The 16203-nt window shown below is 40.8% G+C and overlaps 1 protein-coding gene across 1 annotated transcript in view; it reads right to left on the bottom strand.

The window, feature by feature from the left end:
* The window catches only part of DYNC1LI1 (dynein cytoplasmic 1 light intermediate chain 1), a 47771-nt gene that overhangs the window by 20709 nt on the left and 10859 nt on the right, over positions 1 to 16203 (bottom strand). Inside the window, exons 3-4 of the mRNA XM_081245277.1 lie at positions 3347 to 3463; positions 2389 to 2619 (exon numbers count right to left, since the gene is read on the bottom strand). Of these exons, the coding sequence (XP_081101403.1) occupies positions 2389 to 2619; positions 3347 to 3463 (348 nt within the window). The remainder of the gene's footprint in view (positions 1 to 2388; positions 2620 to 3346; positions 3464 to 16203) is intronic.

The raw sequence follows: 16203 nt of genomic DNA, 5'->3' as shown, positions 1-16203 counted from the left end.
AGAGTGAAGTAAGTCAGAAAGAGAAAAACAAATATTGTATATTAACGCTTGTATGTGGAACCTAGAAAAATGGTACAGATGAACCGGTTTGCAGGGCAGAAGTTGAGACACAGATGTAGAGAACAAACGTATGGACACCAAGGGGGAAAACTGCGGTGGGGTGGGGATGATGGTGTGCTGAATTGGGCGATTGGGATTGACATGTATACACTGATGTGTATAAAACTGATGACTAATAAGAACATGCAGTATAAAAAAACAAACAAACAAGGAAACTAATACTAAACTTTCTTTGGGTTATTTGTATGGAAATATGTTAATATAAATGTTTCAGACATTACATGAAATTTGTAAAAATCTTATATGTTCTGGTATAATGTTGTAAGTCATAATTCTAGTTATTACTTTAAAATGTATATCTCAGAAATAACTAAATTTCCTTGTCAATTGCATTATTATGAACTTTCATCAAATCTTTAACCATGGTCATTTTTAAGTCTTTTGTCATTTACAGAGAGTTCCAGGTGTACTCTGATGCTTTCGCAAAAATGTTCCTATAAAAGGGTTTCATCTTCAAGGAATTCATGGAAAAGACTCTGACAAGTACAGGTTTCTGGTAACTGACTATACTGCTGAAGTGAATGAATGAGCATTTTCAGAACTCTAATGGAAAACGGATGAATTCATAAAAGTGCTAACAAAAGATTAAGATAAAAAAATTAATTACATGGGACTGAGTGAACTGATGAGGATGATTATCATTTTTGTGATTTTCTGTTTGAATAAAAAAAAAGTTAATGTGAATATACCAAGAGCGTTAACAATGTATACTTTAATTTAGTAATTACTCTTCAAGGAATTCTTAAGGGACCAGTGACACACACAGTGATTTCCATACAACTGATTTTCATGTTTAAAGGCAAAACAACAAATTTGGAAACAAATTATCCACAGCACAGGATTAAAACAGTATATGTATGTGGGAATATTATATATAGAGAGCCACAAAGAAGGAAAACTGTCCTAAACTTACATGGGGTCAGGAAGAGGGAATCTTGAACAGTTGAGCATGATTTCACCAGGAACAGAGGGGCATACGTATACCTTTAGCAGCTCTGGTAGCTATCACCCTTCAAATCAGAGGCTGAAATATAACTGGTTCTCAAGTTTTAGCATGCACCAGAAGTTTCTGATTCAGCAGTCTGGGAAAGGGCCTGAGAATGTGTATTTCTGACAAGCTCTCAACTGTACTGATACTGATGCTGCTGGTCTTAGGACCACACACTGAAAACCACTGACTACTATAGCATAAACTTGGAGAGGGGGTAAAAAAGCCCCAGAGGTAATGGCCAACAAGGAAAAAAAGGTATAGATTAAAAGCAGTTAGACATCCTTTTCAATAATTTAGGACATACATTCTCTTAAGTTTTTACTGTTTCCGTGCATATAAATTCCAGTAAGCTGTCAAATTTCCCCTAAAAGTTATCGGCTAATAATAGCAAAGAACAGCAGCATATCTTTTTTTTTTTTTTTTTTTTTTTTGCGGCCTCTCACTGCTGCGGCTCCTCCCGTCGTGGAGCATAGGCTCCGGACGCGCAGGCCCAGCGGCCATGGCTCACGGGCCCAGCCGCTCTGCGGCATGTGGGATCCTCCCAGACCGGGGCACAAACCCGTGTCCCCTGCATTGGCAGGCGGACTCCCAACCACTGCGCCACCAGGGAAGTCCCCGTACATTTTCTTAAGCAAAGTGCAACACTGACACATGAAGAGCTCTCAGTGAAATTAAGAACTATGACAAGTGGCTTACAACTTGTTAGAAATGACCCGTATCGAGAGGACACAGCAATGAGAGGCCCGCGAACCGCAAAAAAAAAAAAAAAAAAAAAAGAAATGACCCGTATCATTTTCATGATTTCCATGAAAATTTCCAACTTACATGGGCATGTACAAAATATATTATGTACTTTGTAAATCATAAAACCAGCTTAACATCTTTATATTTATGTTGTTACTCAACATCGTTATGGACATACTTCATTTGACAAGGTTAGTAAAGATTGTTCTACTTATCAAGAAACGAGACTACTGAAAATGAGCAGCTGAAGAAAGATTCAAATTTTTTTATCCTGAAAACCCGCTTTCCAAAATGAACACATACGGCCTTTTGGCAAAGAAGAAGAGGCGCCTCTACTAAAGAGTCTGCCATTATGTATATGTTTCCAATGTAAAACTATATTAAAACAGCACATCATTCAAACTGAATTTCAAAAGCAGTACTCTCATTGAGTTTCCTTCATTAAACCTTATTCAAAGTCAAAAGTTCCTAACAATTCTGATAGTCAGCTAGGACATTTTGTCTTTGAAATCTATATTTTCTAGACTACTCACACTTTTGTTCCATTTCTTTCATTTCTTCAGGAGGAATTTTCAATTTGTCAATGTGTTCTCTAACAACACTTGCCCATTTCTGTAAAGAATCCAAAGCAGTCCAAGGCTTTGACATATCAACAACCAACATAACTAGAGTGTCCTTCAGAGAAATGGCATCCAGTGAAAATTTAAGGAGGCCTTTGTGATACGGGTCTCCATCCAAGATCCATACATTACATCTTGTTTGATCTACAACAGACAAAAGAAAGTTACCAAGGCAACAGGATAAAGTCATTTCATCAGCCAACTAACAATACTACTTGGTATTTTAAGGCATCTCCACAGGAGATGTCTCCTTTGGCAAGGTTCACCTACTTGGGTTACATCTACCAATTCAGTAAAGTGCTAATGAATACTCAAGAAAATGATTTAACTGCCAACACAGAAAATCAGCATCCTCTACTTCATATTTCTCAATCCCAAACCACAGACTGAGTAACATGTTTCTATTCTTACCATCAGCAGATAGAGCCATGCATATTCAAGTTATTATATACGAAAATGAGAAGGCAAGTGATCTATAGAAGAAAAAAATGGCTGATCAGATAAGAAAAGCTGGGGAGTAAATGACACTTTCATGTCGAAAAATGAGACGATGGTAAAAAGAGGGCAAAACAATCATAGGATACTATTATTTCACTATCGGAGGGAAAATGAACTGAAAAGTTGAGATTCTTCAAGGTTAGCAAGAAAGCTGAAGTCTGCACACCAATACCTTAAGACATTTAAAAATACCACCCAATCTCAAACCAATAAAAGTATGCCCTAACATAACTATTTACTGACTGGCATGACACAGTAGGTCTCCTAGTAAAAAACGACACGCTAAGAAAAGTCAAAGACTAATATTAATATGAACAGCAGTGCAACTTGGAAAGACTTCAGTAAACTTACATTACAAATAAACGACACTCACCATCCCTGTCTTCATCATGAACATTTAAGTACAAATATTCCAATCCTCTTCCTTTCTTGTACTCCTCTATTCCCTGAATTTTTCTTATTAAGCTTGTTTTTCCAGCTCCATCTTCACCTGTAAAAAAGGACAAATCTTTAAAATTATAATATGGACTATTTAAGAATGCTTTCTAGTGTACCAAGAGAAAACTCAACTGGAACTAGCTTCAACCAAAAGGGTAATTTGATGGAGTGGGGGCTACTCTTCGTTGTGGTGCACGGGCTTCTCACCGTGGTGGCTTCTCTTGTTGTGGAGCACGGGCTCTGGCGTGTGGGCTTCAGTAGCTGTGGCATGTGGGCTCAGTAGTTGTGGCTCACGGGCTCAGTAGTTGTGACTCACGGGCTCTAGAGCACAGGCTCAGTAGTTGTGGCCGCATGGGCTTAGCTGCTCCACAGCATGTGGGATCTTCCTGGACCAGGGCTCGAACCCATGTCCCCTGCATTGGCAGGCAGATTCTTAACCACTGCACCACCAGGGATGCCCCCCATAAATACTTCTGTCTACTATTAAACTCATTTAATTTCAGCAAAACATCATTTGTTATATTGATTACTAATCTGAATTTTATCAGTTCCATAGTTTTTATGGCATTTAATTTATAATTTGTTTTTATAGTTCAAGAACTATAAAAAATTTAAAGAATTTATATCTAGTCACCTCAGTAGGCATGAGCATTAGACATAATAAAAATAACCTAAATCACCGTGTGAGACCTATGAAAACTTCCTTTTAAAGAGTGTTTAAACAGGAAAGAGCACAGGGATTTTTTCTTTTTTTTTGGCTGTGTTGGGTCTTCATTGCTGCACATGGGCTTTCTCTAGTTGCGGTGAGTGGGGGCTACTCTTCATTGTGGTGCGCGGGCTTCTCATTGTAGTGGCTTCTCTTGTTGCAGAGCATGGGCTCTAGGCACGCAGGCTTCAGTAGTTGTGGCTCAAGGGCTCCAGAGCGCAGGCTCAGTAGTTGTGGCACATGGGCTTATTTGCTCCGCGGCCTGTGAGATCTTCCCGGACCAGTGATCAAACCCATGTCCCCTGCATTGGCAGGCGGATTCTTAACCACTGTGCCACCAGGGAAGCCCAGAGCAGAGGATTTTTAAGACAGTGAAACTATACTGTATGGTACTATAATGGTAAATACAAGTCATTAGACATTTGTCAAAACCCATCTGATGTACACCAAAAACAGACCCTCGTGTAAACTATGGACTTTGGGTGATAAGGCTGTGTCAATGTTGGTACACTGACTGTAATAAATGTAACACCGTGTGGGATGTCAATAGTGGGGGAGGCTGTGCATATATGGAGACAGGTGGTATCTGGAAACTGTCTATACTTCCCACTCGATTTTGCTGTGAACATAAAACCACTCTAAAAAAATTAAGTTTACTAACTTAAAAAAAAAAAAAGAGTCTGAGTCTGTTCTATAACTTGAAAGGATCAAGATTTCTCTTATGACAGGCTACTTTCCTGAAAGGAGTCTTCTAAGTTAAAATGACACCAATTGAACAACTTATTACCCCACAGAAACAGTGTTATGTATTATAAGCAAACACTTAGTGCCCAGACTTATCATAGAAGCTTAAATCAACAATACGATGTTCACTAAGAATTTTCGAAGTATAATATATAGAGATCCATAAAAATATGCAGTAATTAGTCAGACAAAACTTCACTTAATATGAGCCAGCATTTATCTCTTTAATTCCCACTTTAGATGTTAAAAAAGTGAAAAAGTATCTTTATTTTTTTTAATTTATTTTTATTTATTTATTTATTCATTTTTGGCTGCACTGGGTCTTCGTTGCTGCGCGTGGGCTTTCTCTAGTTGCAGCCAGCAGGGGCTGCTCTTCGTTGTGGTGCGTAGGCTTCTCATTGCGGTGGCTTCTCTTGTTGTGGAGCACGGGCTCTAGGTGCGCAGGCTTCAGTAGTTGTGGCGCGTGGGCTCAGCAGTTGTAGTGCACAGGCTTAGTTGCTCCGCAGCATGTGGGATCTTCCCGGACCAGGGATCGAACCCATGTCCCCTGCATCGGCAGGCAGATTCTTAACCACTGCACCAACAGGGAAGTCCCAACGTATCTTTAAAAGGGTCAAAAATTTGAGTCTGTTTCAACTTCTTTTTAATATTTCAAATACGTATTTTATATACAAAAGTTTCTGAAAAATATATATACTCGTAGATAATCTTAAGCATAAGCAAAAAGAATAAAACCATAATAATATCCGTTAGAAATAATCACCGATAACTTGGTTATCTCTGATGGTAAGATTATGAGTGATTCCTTAAGTAATAAGTTCGTGTCTTCCTTTTAGTTTTATCTAACTTTAAAGGTTTAAGTCAACAGGTTCAGAATAGATTTTGAGCCCGAATTCATGGTATCAAAAATATTGTCAATCGTAGCTGCACACGCCCACCACTCTAAGTTCTTGCAGCCATCAGCACAGTGTGGCTGCTGCCTTTTTCTAAAGTCTGACTGCAAGTGGAAGGGGCCACCCCCACTTATCATGAGACCAGAGTTTATTCCTCCCCAGTGAATACTGACCATCATTCATTTCACTGGACTAATGGTTCTCAAAAATGCATCAGGATAACCTGGGGGACTTGTTAAAACACACTGCTGGGCCTCACCTCCTGGCTTTCTGAGTCAGTAAGTCTGGGGTGGGGCCCACGCATCTGCATTTCTAACAAGTTTCCGGTGTTGCTGATGCAGCTGGTCCAAAGACCACACTTTGAGAACTTAGACGTTTAGACGTCACTTAGACGTTTACTACACTAAGCCAAGCACTAGGATTACAAAGATCCACAGGTCAGAGTTGCTGTCCTAGGAGCTCATAAATTGGAGAGGGAAAACAAACAGAAGACAATTTCAAGATACTGTCATTAGGACTGCACTAGAGATGTGCAACAAGCAGGAAACCAGACCAAAGGGAAGATCCTGGATTTGCTTGGAAGTCAAAAAGGGCTTTACACAGAAAGTAACACTTCAGCCAGATCTTGTAGTGTTAATGAACCACAGAGAGTTAGTCATTCCAGGAAATAGGAAAGCATATACAGAGGCCTGGAGACAAAGAAATGTCCTTCTAGAAGGGACAAATAATTTGAATGCATGAAATTTAGAATGTAAGGGGGAAAAGGAGCCAGAAAGTGAGAATAAAAAGGGAATGCCAGATCACGAAGGGCATCCTATGCCAGGCTGAGATGGTTAGGCTTTATCCTGAAGAGTCACTGGCAGTATTTAGGTATTTTAGAAAGATTGCTATCACAGAGGTGTGGAAGAGTGACTGACAAGGGTAGGCTTGGGAGTAAGGAGACTAGATAATAGACAATTACTGGAGTCCTAGCAAGAAATGAGGTAGGTCTGAACTAAAGTATTAGTGGTGTGGTGGGACAGCTGGACTCAAAGGCTGATTTGGCTGGGAGCTGGCAGAAAGGTTAAGGGAAACACAGAGGGCAGAGAAGACCCTCCCTTGCCACAGCTACAGTAGCGCCACCCCTCCTGTTCTACCACTTACCTTTAGGTGGTTGGTCCTAAGTCTTCCTTGCAAGCTTCCACCCCGCCCTCCGCAACATTTGTGTCTCCCAGGGTTCCTTCTTCAGACCTCTATTCTTCTCGCTCTACATATAATTCTAGGGGAATCTCCACACAAGACTTCAATACCACCTATAATCTGGTGACTCACAGACTTCCTTCCAGCCTCAGTCTCTCCTGAACTACTTACTGGTCATCATTATTTGGATGTCCCATAAATAACTCACATTTCAATATGCACAGAAGTATTAATATCATTATCTTGCATTTTTCCCCCCAAACACTCACTTACATAATTAATAAAAGGGTCCCACATCAAGGCCCTTATCCACTGTTCCCTCTATTTAGAACATACTCTTCTATGTGTTACCTAAGCTTCTTCGTAACTTCCCTCAAATATCACTTCCTCAGGTAGGCTGTTGTCCCTAACCACCTCATTTAAAATCACAACCTCAATCGATCAATAAAATCACAACCTCCCAACACCCCTACTGCTTCTTGTTTTTTCTCCATTGAACTTACTAACATAATATGGCTTTTTCTTTTTTTTGCTTAGTCACTCCCTACCCCCCAAAACTCCAGAGGAACAGGCATTTTTGTGTTTTGATAACTGCTGCATCTCCAGTGCCTATTAACTCTTCATAGTGAAAAGTATATTCCTAATCCTCCTACACAGTAGCCACTGATAAGACTGTCTCAAACAACAAAAAAATATGCCAAGATATTAATACAAGTTTCACAAATCCCTGAATGAACAAATACAAATTCTGTCCCCTTACCCACTTAGGGAGAGTTCTTCTTTTTTTTTTTTTGGCCGTGCCCTGCGGCATATGGGATCTTAGTTCCCCGATCAGGGGTCAAACCCATGCCCCCTGCAGTGGAAGCATGGAGTCTTTTTTTTTTTTTTTAATAAATTTATTTATTCTATTTATTTATTTTTGGCTGCATTGGTCCTTTGTTGCTGCACTTGGGCTTTCTCTAGTTGCGGTGAGCGGGGGCCATTCTTCATTGCAGCGCACGGGCTTCTCTTGTTGTGGAGCATGGGCTCTAGGCGTGCAGGCTTCAGTAGTTGTGGCATGTGGGCTCAGTAGTTGTGGCTCGTGGGCTCTAGAGTGCAGGCTTAGAAGTTGTGGCACATGGGTTTAGCTGCTCCGCGGCATGTGGGATCTTTCCAGACCAGGGCTCGAACCCGTGTGCCCTGTACTGGCAGGCGGGTTCTTAACCACTGTGCCACCAGGGAAGTCCCAGCACGGAGTCTTAAGCACTGGACTGCTAGGGAAGTCCCGGGAGGGTTTTTAAACTTTAGTGTGCATCACTGCAAAAGCCTCAGAAGTCAGGACAGAAAAGGGATGAAATTTCAAGTCCATCAATGTGCTTCTATATAAGAAAAATTAAAGGACTGTAATTTACCTCCCTTTGCCCACAGCCTAGTCAAACAGAACCATCAGTGGCTTCTGCTTCCATCTCTATGGAAGCAGCAGTAGCAGCAAACGCACAGTGCCTACCATATGCATTTAACCAGCAGTAATTCCAACACTACCACAACTCTAGCGGAATGATGATTACCTCCCATTTGAGGATACCTGGGGCTCAGAATTGTTAAAGTATCTTATCCAAAGTCTCAAACAGGTAGGAAATGACAAGGCCAGGATCTGAATTCACATGAATTGAACTCCAAAGCACCCTCTTTCCAATATACAACAAATAAACAGTAATTAAATCTTTAGAAGACTATTAAACATACTGCTTATTATTTTTGTATTATGACAAAAGAATAAGACATTCCTGCTTCCAGGGGTCACTTATTTTCAGCAGAAAAAGAAAAATGATTTAATGCATTCCTCTCTGTGGGCAGCCTCTGAGTGATGACGGATGGTTATGTTCCCATTCTCCTGATTCTACCTCTAAGGATTGGGAATGAAGTTTGTTTTACCATACTAGTATTTTCTTCTCTCCTGGAATTTTAAACCTTGGGGACCCATTTTAAGAAAAATTTTACAACATTAAATTTGGAAAAAAAGAGTATACTGTCAAATAAATGGAATACGGTAAATATGGTAGTTAGAGATTTTTAAACGGTAAATATGGTAGTTAGAGATTTTTTTCCTCCCATTCTGTGATTTGAAATTTCTCATTTCTGGTAACAAATTACAAGTGTTCACAATGAGAATAAAGAACATTTCATGAACACACATGGGTTATAAGGAACTCTAACGACATCCTCTCTACTTAGAGATGAGGAAACTGAGGCCAGGCCACAGTCACAAAGACTGTGGGAACATGGTGACAGTAATCCAAACCTCCCAAGAGAATCCAAGTCAACCTTCTCAAGAGTGCAACTCCCCTTTGTCCTCAGAAGAAAATACAATGAGGGAAGAAAAACAGAAGAATATCTTATTCTCAAGAATATTCTAAACCTAACTAACAAAGAAGATTCTCAAGATGTTTGAAGACGCACTTTGCTTGCCGAAACAAAGTCTTTCTGGGAACAAAATTTCTCCCGTCTTCAACTTTAATGACATTTGGAAGTTACAGTTGGTTGAAAATTAAACATTCATATTCTACACATTTTAAAATAAGTCTTAAGCCTCAATTATAATGACCATTTTCTGTTGCTGTCACTTTTTTTTTTTTTTTACACCTAAATGAACTCTGACATGATCTGTCTTGATGGCGAATGCAGACATCTGAAAATAGATTTCCTAAAAGGTCTGAAAAGGCCAATGAAGACATACTCTGTAAACAAAATCTCATTTGTTACCTACTATTTCCAGAAATCTCATCTGAGGTATTTGCAAAGATATAGTCTTGTTCTAGGGTTATACACATCTTTCAACCACATTATTTGTTAGACTGCTTTTTCTCTCTGTCTTAACCCATCGGCCTCCCAGTTCTCTTCTCTCACTATATAAACATTCCACTCAAAACTGAACATTCACCAAGTTCATACCACGCTCTAATCCATTCCGCACCCTGCAGCTGAGTGATCTTCCTGAAACAATCATGCCACTCTCCCTCTTAAGACCCTGAAAGGGATTCTAGTTAACGATATTCATGCTGAAGTATTTAAAGGAAAATATACCAACATCTGCAATTTACTTTGAAATGCATTTTTTTTCATAGTTGCATGGTGAGACACATATGACAAGGCAAAAATAGTTAAATGTTAACGGAAGAATCTGGGTTTGAGTATATGAATATTAACTGTAAAATTCCTTCAACTTTTCCGTATGTTTGGAATTTTCATAAAATGTCAAAAAGAAAACCCTAAGGGTCTCCCTGCTGTTCTCGCAGTAAAGGGCAAACTGTAAAGGCCAATGTCCCTTGCAAAGGCCCCCTCACCTTTCCTGCCCATCTCTCACCATGTCCCACCACCTGCACGCTAGGCTCCAGCCATTCACAACTTCTTCCAGTGCAGCAGAGAGGCCTTGCTCTCTCAACTCTAAATCTTCGCACATGCTTTCACTTCCTTCTGGAACATTCTTCCCCTCTCCTTACTGCACCTGGGAGAACCCTACCTTATCCTTCCTGTCTCAGTTTAGTCTCCTCTAAGAAGCTTCCTCTTACTCCAGAAGTCCAGTTAAGCACCCTCCTTTGTACTTCCACAACATTCCACACACTTCATATACTTCACTGTAGTATGTCAGCTCATTTGTGTGTTTCCTTCAGTGTGTCACGTTTGTCCCCTTCTTTCAACAAATATTCTCTGGGCAAGTCATCTTAACAGTAAGCAAGATATAAAGCCCTTGCTTTTAAGATGCTTACAGGAAAGAAATTATCCCATTCTTAACAGGTACTTGCTTGCTTGCTCGCCAAAACCAGAAACCGTATCTTAGTCTCTTTGGGCTGCTATAACAAAAACACCATAGGCTGGGTGGCTTTAAACAACAGACATGTATTTCTAACAGTTCTGGAGGCTGGGAAGTCCAAGATCAAAGTGCTGGCAGGTTTGGTGTCTAGTAAGGGCTGGCTTCCTGGGTCAAGGAGAGTTTCCTCACTGTGTCCTCACATGGCAGAAAGGGTGAGAGAGCGCTCTGGAATCTCTTTTGTAAGGGCCCTAACGCCATTCAGGAGGGTTCCACCTTCATGACCTAATCATTGGCCAAAGACCCCACCTCCTAATGCCATCGTATTGAGGGTTAGAATTTCAACATGAATTTGAGGGGACTCACTCACTCTATAGCACCTGTCCTATACACTGAAGATCCTTTACCAACATTCTTATTTCTTAATCACAACCACATGGAGTCTCTGTTTTCATAACTATACCTCATCTGTCATTGCTTATCCTGGGCCTTTACCACAATCTACTATAATAATTCATCACTCATATCTATAAAATTCAAGCGGCTCCCTCTCATCAATAACAGATCATAAAACATACCTCCTTCACTAAACTTAGGAAAACTTTCTTGTCACTGTACTGAGTTGTCAGTATTCAGCTGCCTTGCTACAGCCAAGCTGAACTAAGTTTGAAGATACTGTAAAGTCCGTCATGAACCTTCTCTTTATTCTATTATACAATTAGAAGGATCAAAAAATGTTAAAATTCAGGATGCCTATGTTTTGAATTGATGGACATTTAAAAATCATCTTTAACGGCCTAACCATTCAATAAACAAAAGCCATTAAATTCCAAGTCATTTTTGGAAAACAAAACACAGAGCCTAATAGTATGAGTAAAATGAAGTAAAAATTACATACTTCATTCTATCCAATTAATATACCTTTAGAGAGGCAAGTAGGGCAACGGGGTCTGTGTGGCTTCAAACAATGCTCAAAGAATGCACCTACGTAACACCTATGAACTTTAAGAAAGTTTTATCTTCAGTTCCTCAGCCTTCAGCTGGCAGCGAAACAGACACACCAGCATTAAGTGTGCCAGCCAAATAGTTAATGATCTGTAAACATACACTTGTACAAGTAGAGAGTTCCTGTTTAAACAGACTAAGATGAAAGCCCTTCTACAAAGCACTCTTTAGTGATGATGTTAAAATTATTCTCTAAATAGTTCATCTAAATGTGCATTTCTGTATTAGGTTTTCTTAAAGAAGGCATATTTTAAAGATGTTTTTAAAACAAATCAGGGAATTCCCTGGTGGTGCAGCAGTTAGCATCCCATGCTTTCACTGCTGATGGCCAAGGTTCAATCCCTGGTTGGGGAACTAGGATCCCACAAGCCATGGGGCACAGCAAAACAAAAAACAAAAAACAACCATAACTAGAGCTTCCAAGACAAGAGGGCAGAGTAGAAAAATGTGAGCCCACCTTTTCTTACAAAAACACCAAAATCACAACTAACGAATAATCATCAACAAAAAAACGCTGGAACCTACCAAAAAGATATCCTACATCCAAAGACAAAGAATAAGTCACAATGAGGCACAATCACGATAAAATCAAATCCCATACCCACTGGATGGGCGACCCACAAACTGAAAAATAATTATACCACAGAAGTTCTCCCACAGGAGTGAAAGTTCTGAGCCCCACGTCAGGCTCCCCAGCCTGCAGGTCTGGCAATGGGAGGAAAGCTCCCAGAGAATCTGGCTTTGAAGGCTATTAGGGTTTGATTGCAGCAATTCCACAGGACTGGGGGAAACAGAAACTCCACTCTTGGAGGGCGCACACAAGGTTTCATGCACATCAGGACCCAGGGAAAAAAGCAGTGGCTTCATAAGAACCTGGACCAGACCTACCTGCTGGTATTACAGGGTCTCCTGCAGAGGCAGGGGGCAGCTGTGGCTCACTGTGGGGATAAAAACACTGGCAGCAGTAGTTCTGGGGAGTACTCAGGGGCGTGAGCCCTCCTGGAGGCGGCCATTTTCTCACCAAGGCGCGGCCCCTCCCAACAGCCTGTAGGCTCCAGTGCTGGGATGCTTCAGGCCAAACAACCAACAGGGTGGGAACACAGCCCCACCCATCAGCAGACAGACTAATACTTAAAGTCTTCCTGAGCATACAGCTCCCCACTAAACACACTCCCTGACACAACTCTGCACACCAGAGGGACAACACCCACCTCCACCCACCAGGGCAGGAGCCAGTCCCTCTGACCAGGAAGCCTCCACAAGCCTCTTAGACAGCTTCATCCACCAGGGGGCAGACAGCAGAAGCAAGAAGAACTACAACCCTGCAGGCTGCAGAATGGAAACCACAATCACAGTAAGCTAGAGAAAATGAGATGGCAGAGGGAAATGTCCCAGATGAAGGAACAAGATAACACCCCAAAGGAACAAAGTGAACTGGAGATAGGCCATCTACCTGAAAAAGAATTCAGAGTAATACTAGTAAAGATGAGCCGAGATCTTGGAAAAAGAATGGAGAAACAGATCGAAAAGATACAAGAAATGTTTAACAAAGACCTAGAAGAAGTAACGAACAAACAGAAATAAACAATAAATAACTGAAATAAAAAATACACTAGAAAGAAACAACAGTAGAATAAATGAGACAGAAGAACAGATAAGAAGACAGAATGGTGGAAATCACTGCCGCAGATCAGAATAAAGAAAAAAAGAATGAAAAAAATGAAGACAGTCTAAGAGACCTCTGGGACAACACTAAACACACCAACATTCACATTATAGGGGTCCCAGAAGGAGAAGAGAGAGAGAAAGGACCTGAGAAAACATTTGAAGAGATAATAGCTGAAAATTTTCCTAACATGGGAAAGGAAACAGTCACCCAAGTCCAGGAAGCACAGAGAGTCCCAGGCAGGATAAACCCAAGGTGGAACATGCTGAGACACATAGCAATCAAACTGACAAAAATTAAAGACAAAGAAAAAATATTAAAAGTAATAAATAGGGCTTCCCTGGTGGCGCAGTGGTTGAGAGTCCGCCTGCCGATGCAGGGGACATGGGTTCGTGCCCCGGTCTGGGAAGATCCCACATGCCGCAGAGCGGCTAGGCCCGTGAGCCATGGCTGCTGAGCCTGCGCGTCCGGAGCCTGTGCTCTGCAAGGGGAGAGGCCACAACAGTGAGAGGCCCGCCTACCGCAAAAAAAAAAAAAAAAAAAAAAAAAAAAAAAAAGTAATAAATAATATACAAGGCAATACCCATAAGGTTTTCAGCTGATTTCTCAGCAGAAACTCCACAGGCCAGAAGGGAGTGGCACAATATACTGAAAGTGATGAAAGGGAAGAACCTACAACCAAGAATACTCAGCAAGGTTCTCATTCAAATTTGACAAGCAAAAGCTAAGAAAATTCAGCATTTCCTCTAAGATCAGGAACAAGACAAGGATGTCCACTCCCACCACTTTTATACAACATAGTTTCGTAAATCCTAGCCACAGCAATTGGAGAAAAAAAGAAATAAAAGGAATCCAAATTGGAAAAGAAGTGAAACTGTCACTCTTTGCAGATGACATGATACTATACATATAAAATCCTAAAGATGCTACCAGAAAACTACTAGAGCTCATCAATGAATTTGGTAAATTTGCAGGATACAAAATAAATACACAGAAATCTATTACATTTCTATACACTAACAACAAAAGACCAGAAAGAGAAGTTAAAGAAACAGTCCTATTTACCGCTGCATCAAAAAGAATAAAACACCTAGGAATAAACCTACGTAAGGAGGCAAAAGAGCTGTACTCAGAAAACTAAGACACTGATGAAAGAAATCGAAGATGACACAAACAAATGCAAAGATATGATATACCATGCTCTTGTATTGAAAGAATCAATATTGTCAAAATGACTATACTACCCAAGGCAATCTACAGATTCAGTGCAATCCCTATCAAATTACCAAAGGCATTTTTCACAGAACTAGAACAAAATAATTTTTAGTTTGTATGGAGACACAAAAGACCCCAAACAGCCAAAGCAATCTTGATAAAGAAAAACAGAGCTGGATGAATCAGGCTCCCTGACTTAGACTATACTACAAAGCTACAGTCATCAAAACAGTTTGATACTGGCACAAAAACAGAAATATAGATCAATGGAACAGGACAGACAGCCCAGAAATAAACCCACACACCTATGGTCAGTTAATCTACAACAAAGGAGGCAAGACCATACAGTGGAGAAAAGACAGTCTCTTGAATAAGTGGTGCTGAGAAAACTGGACAGCTACCTGTAAAAGAATGACATTAGAATATCCTTTAATACCATACACACAAAAAAACCCAAAATGGATTAAAGAGCTAAATGTAAGACCTGACACTATAAAACTCTTAGAGGAAAACATAGGAAAAACACTCTGACATAAATGGCAGCAATATCTTTTTTGATCCATTTCCCAGAGTAATAGAAATAAAAACAAAAATAAACAAATGGGACCTAATTAAACTCAAAAGCTTTTGCACAGCAAGGGAAACCATAACCAAAATGAAAAGACAACCCATAGAATGGTAGAAAATATTTGCAAATGATGCAAGGGATTAATCTCCAAAATCTACAAACAGCTCATGCAGCTCGATATCAAAGAAGCAACCCAATCAAAAAATGGGCAGAAGACCTAACTAGACATTTCTCCAAAGAAGACATACAGATGGCCAAGAGGCACATGGAAAGATGTTCAACATAGCTAATTATTAGAGAAACGCAAATCGAAATTACAACGAGGGACTTCCCTGATGGCGCAGTGGTTAAGAATCCGCCTGCCAATGCAGGGGACATGGGTTCGAACCCTGGTCCAGGAAGATCCCACATGCCGTGGAGCAACTAAGCCCGCGCGCCACAACTACTGAGCCTGTGCTCTGGAGCCTGTGAGCCACAACCACTGAAGCTCGCACACCTAGAACCTGTGCTCCGCAATAAGAGAAGCCACCACAATGAGAAGGCCGCACACTGCAACGAAGCGTAGCGCCCGCTCGCCACAACTAGAGAAAAGCCCACACGCAGCAACGAAGACCCAATGCAGCCAAAGGGGAAAAAAAATGCAATGAGATATTACTTTACACCACTCAGAATGGCCATCATCAAAAAGTCTACAAACAATAAATGCTAGAGAGGGTGTGGAGAAAAGGGAACCCTCCTACATTGGTGGGAATGTAAATTGGTACAGTCACTATGGAGAACAGTATGGAGGTTCCTTAAAAAACTAAGAATAGAGCTACCATATGATCCAGCAATCCCACTCCTGGGTATATATCCAGAGAAGACCAAGGTTCAAAAAGGGGACTTCCCTGGTGGCGCAGTGGTTGAGAATCTGCCTGCTAGTGCAGGGGACGCGGGTTCGAGCCCTGATCTGGGAGGATCCCACATGCCGCAGATCAACTAGGCCCGTGAGCCACAACTACTGAGCCTGCGCGTCTGGAGCCTGTGCTC

The sequence above is a fragment of the Mesoplodon bidens genome (genome assembly GCF_964165515.1).
Source record: "Mesoplodon bidens genome assembly, chromosome: 10".
NCBI lineage: Eukaryota > Metazoa > Chordata > Mammalia > Artiodactyla > Ziphiidae > Mesoplodon > Mesoplodon bidens.
The sequence above is the reverse complement of the archived record's forward strand: the minus strand, read 5'-3'. Positions and strand labels throughout refer to the sequence as shown.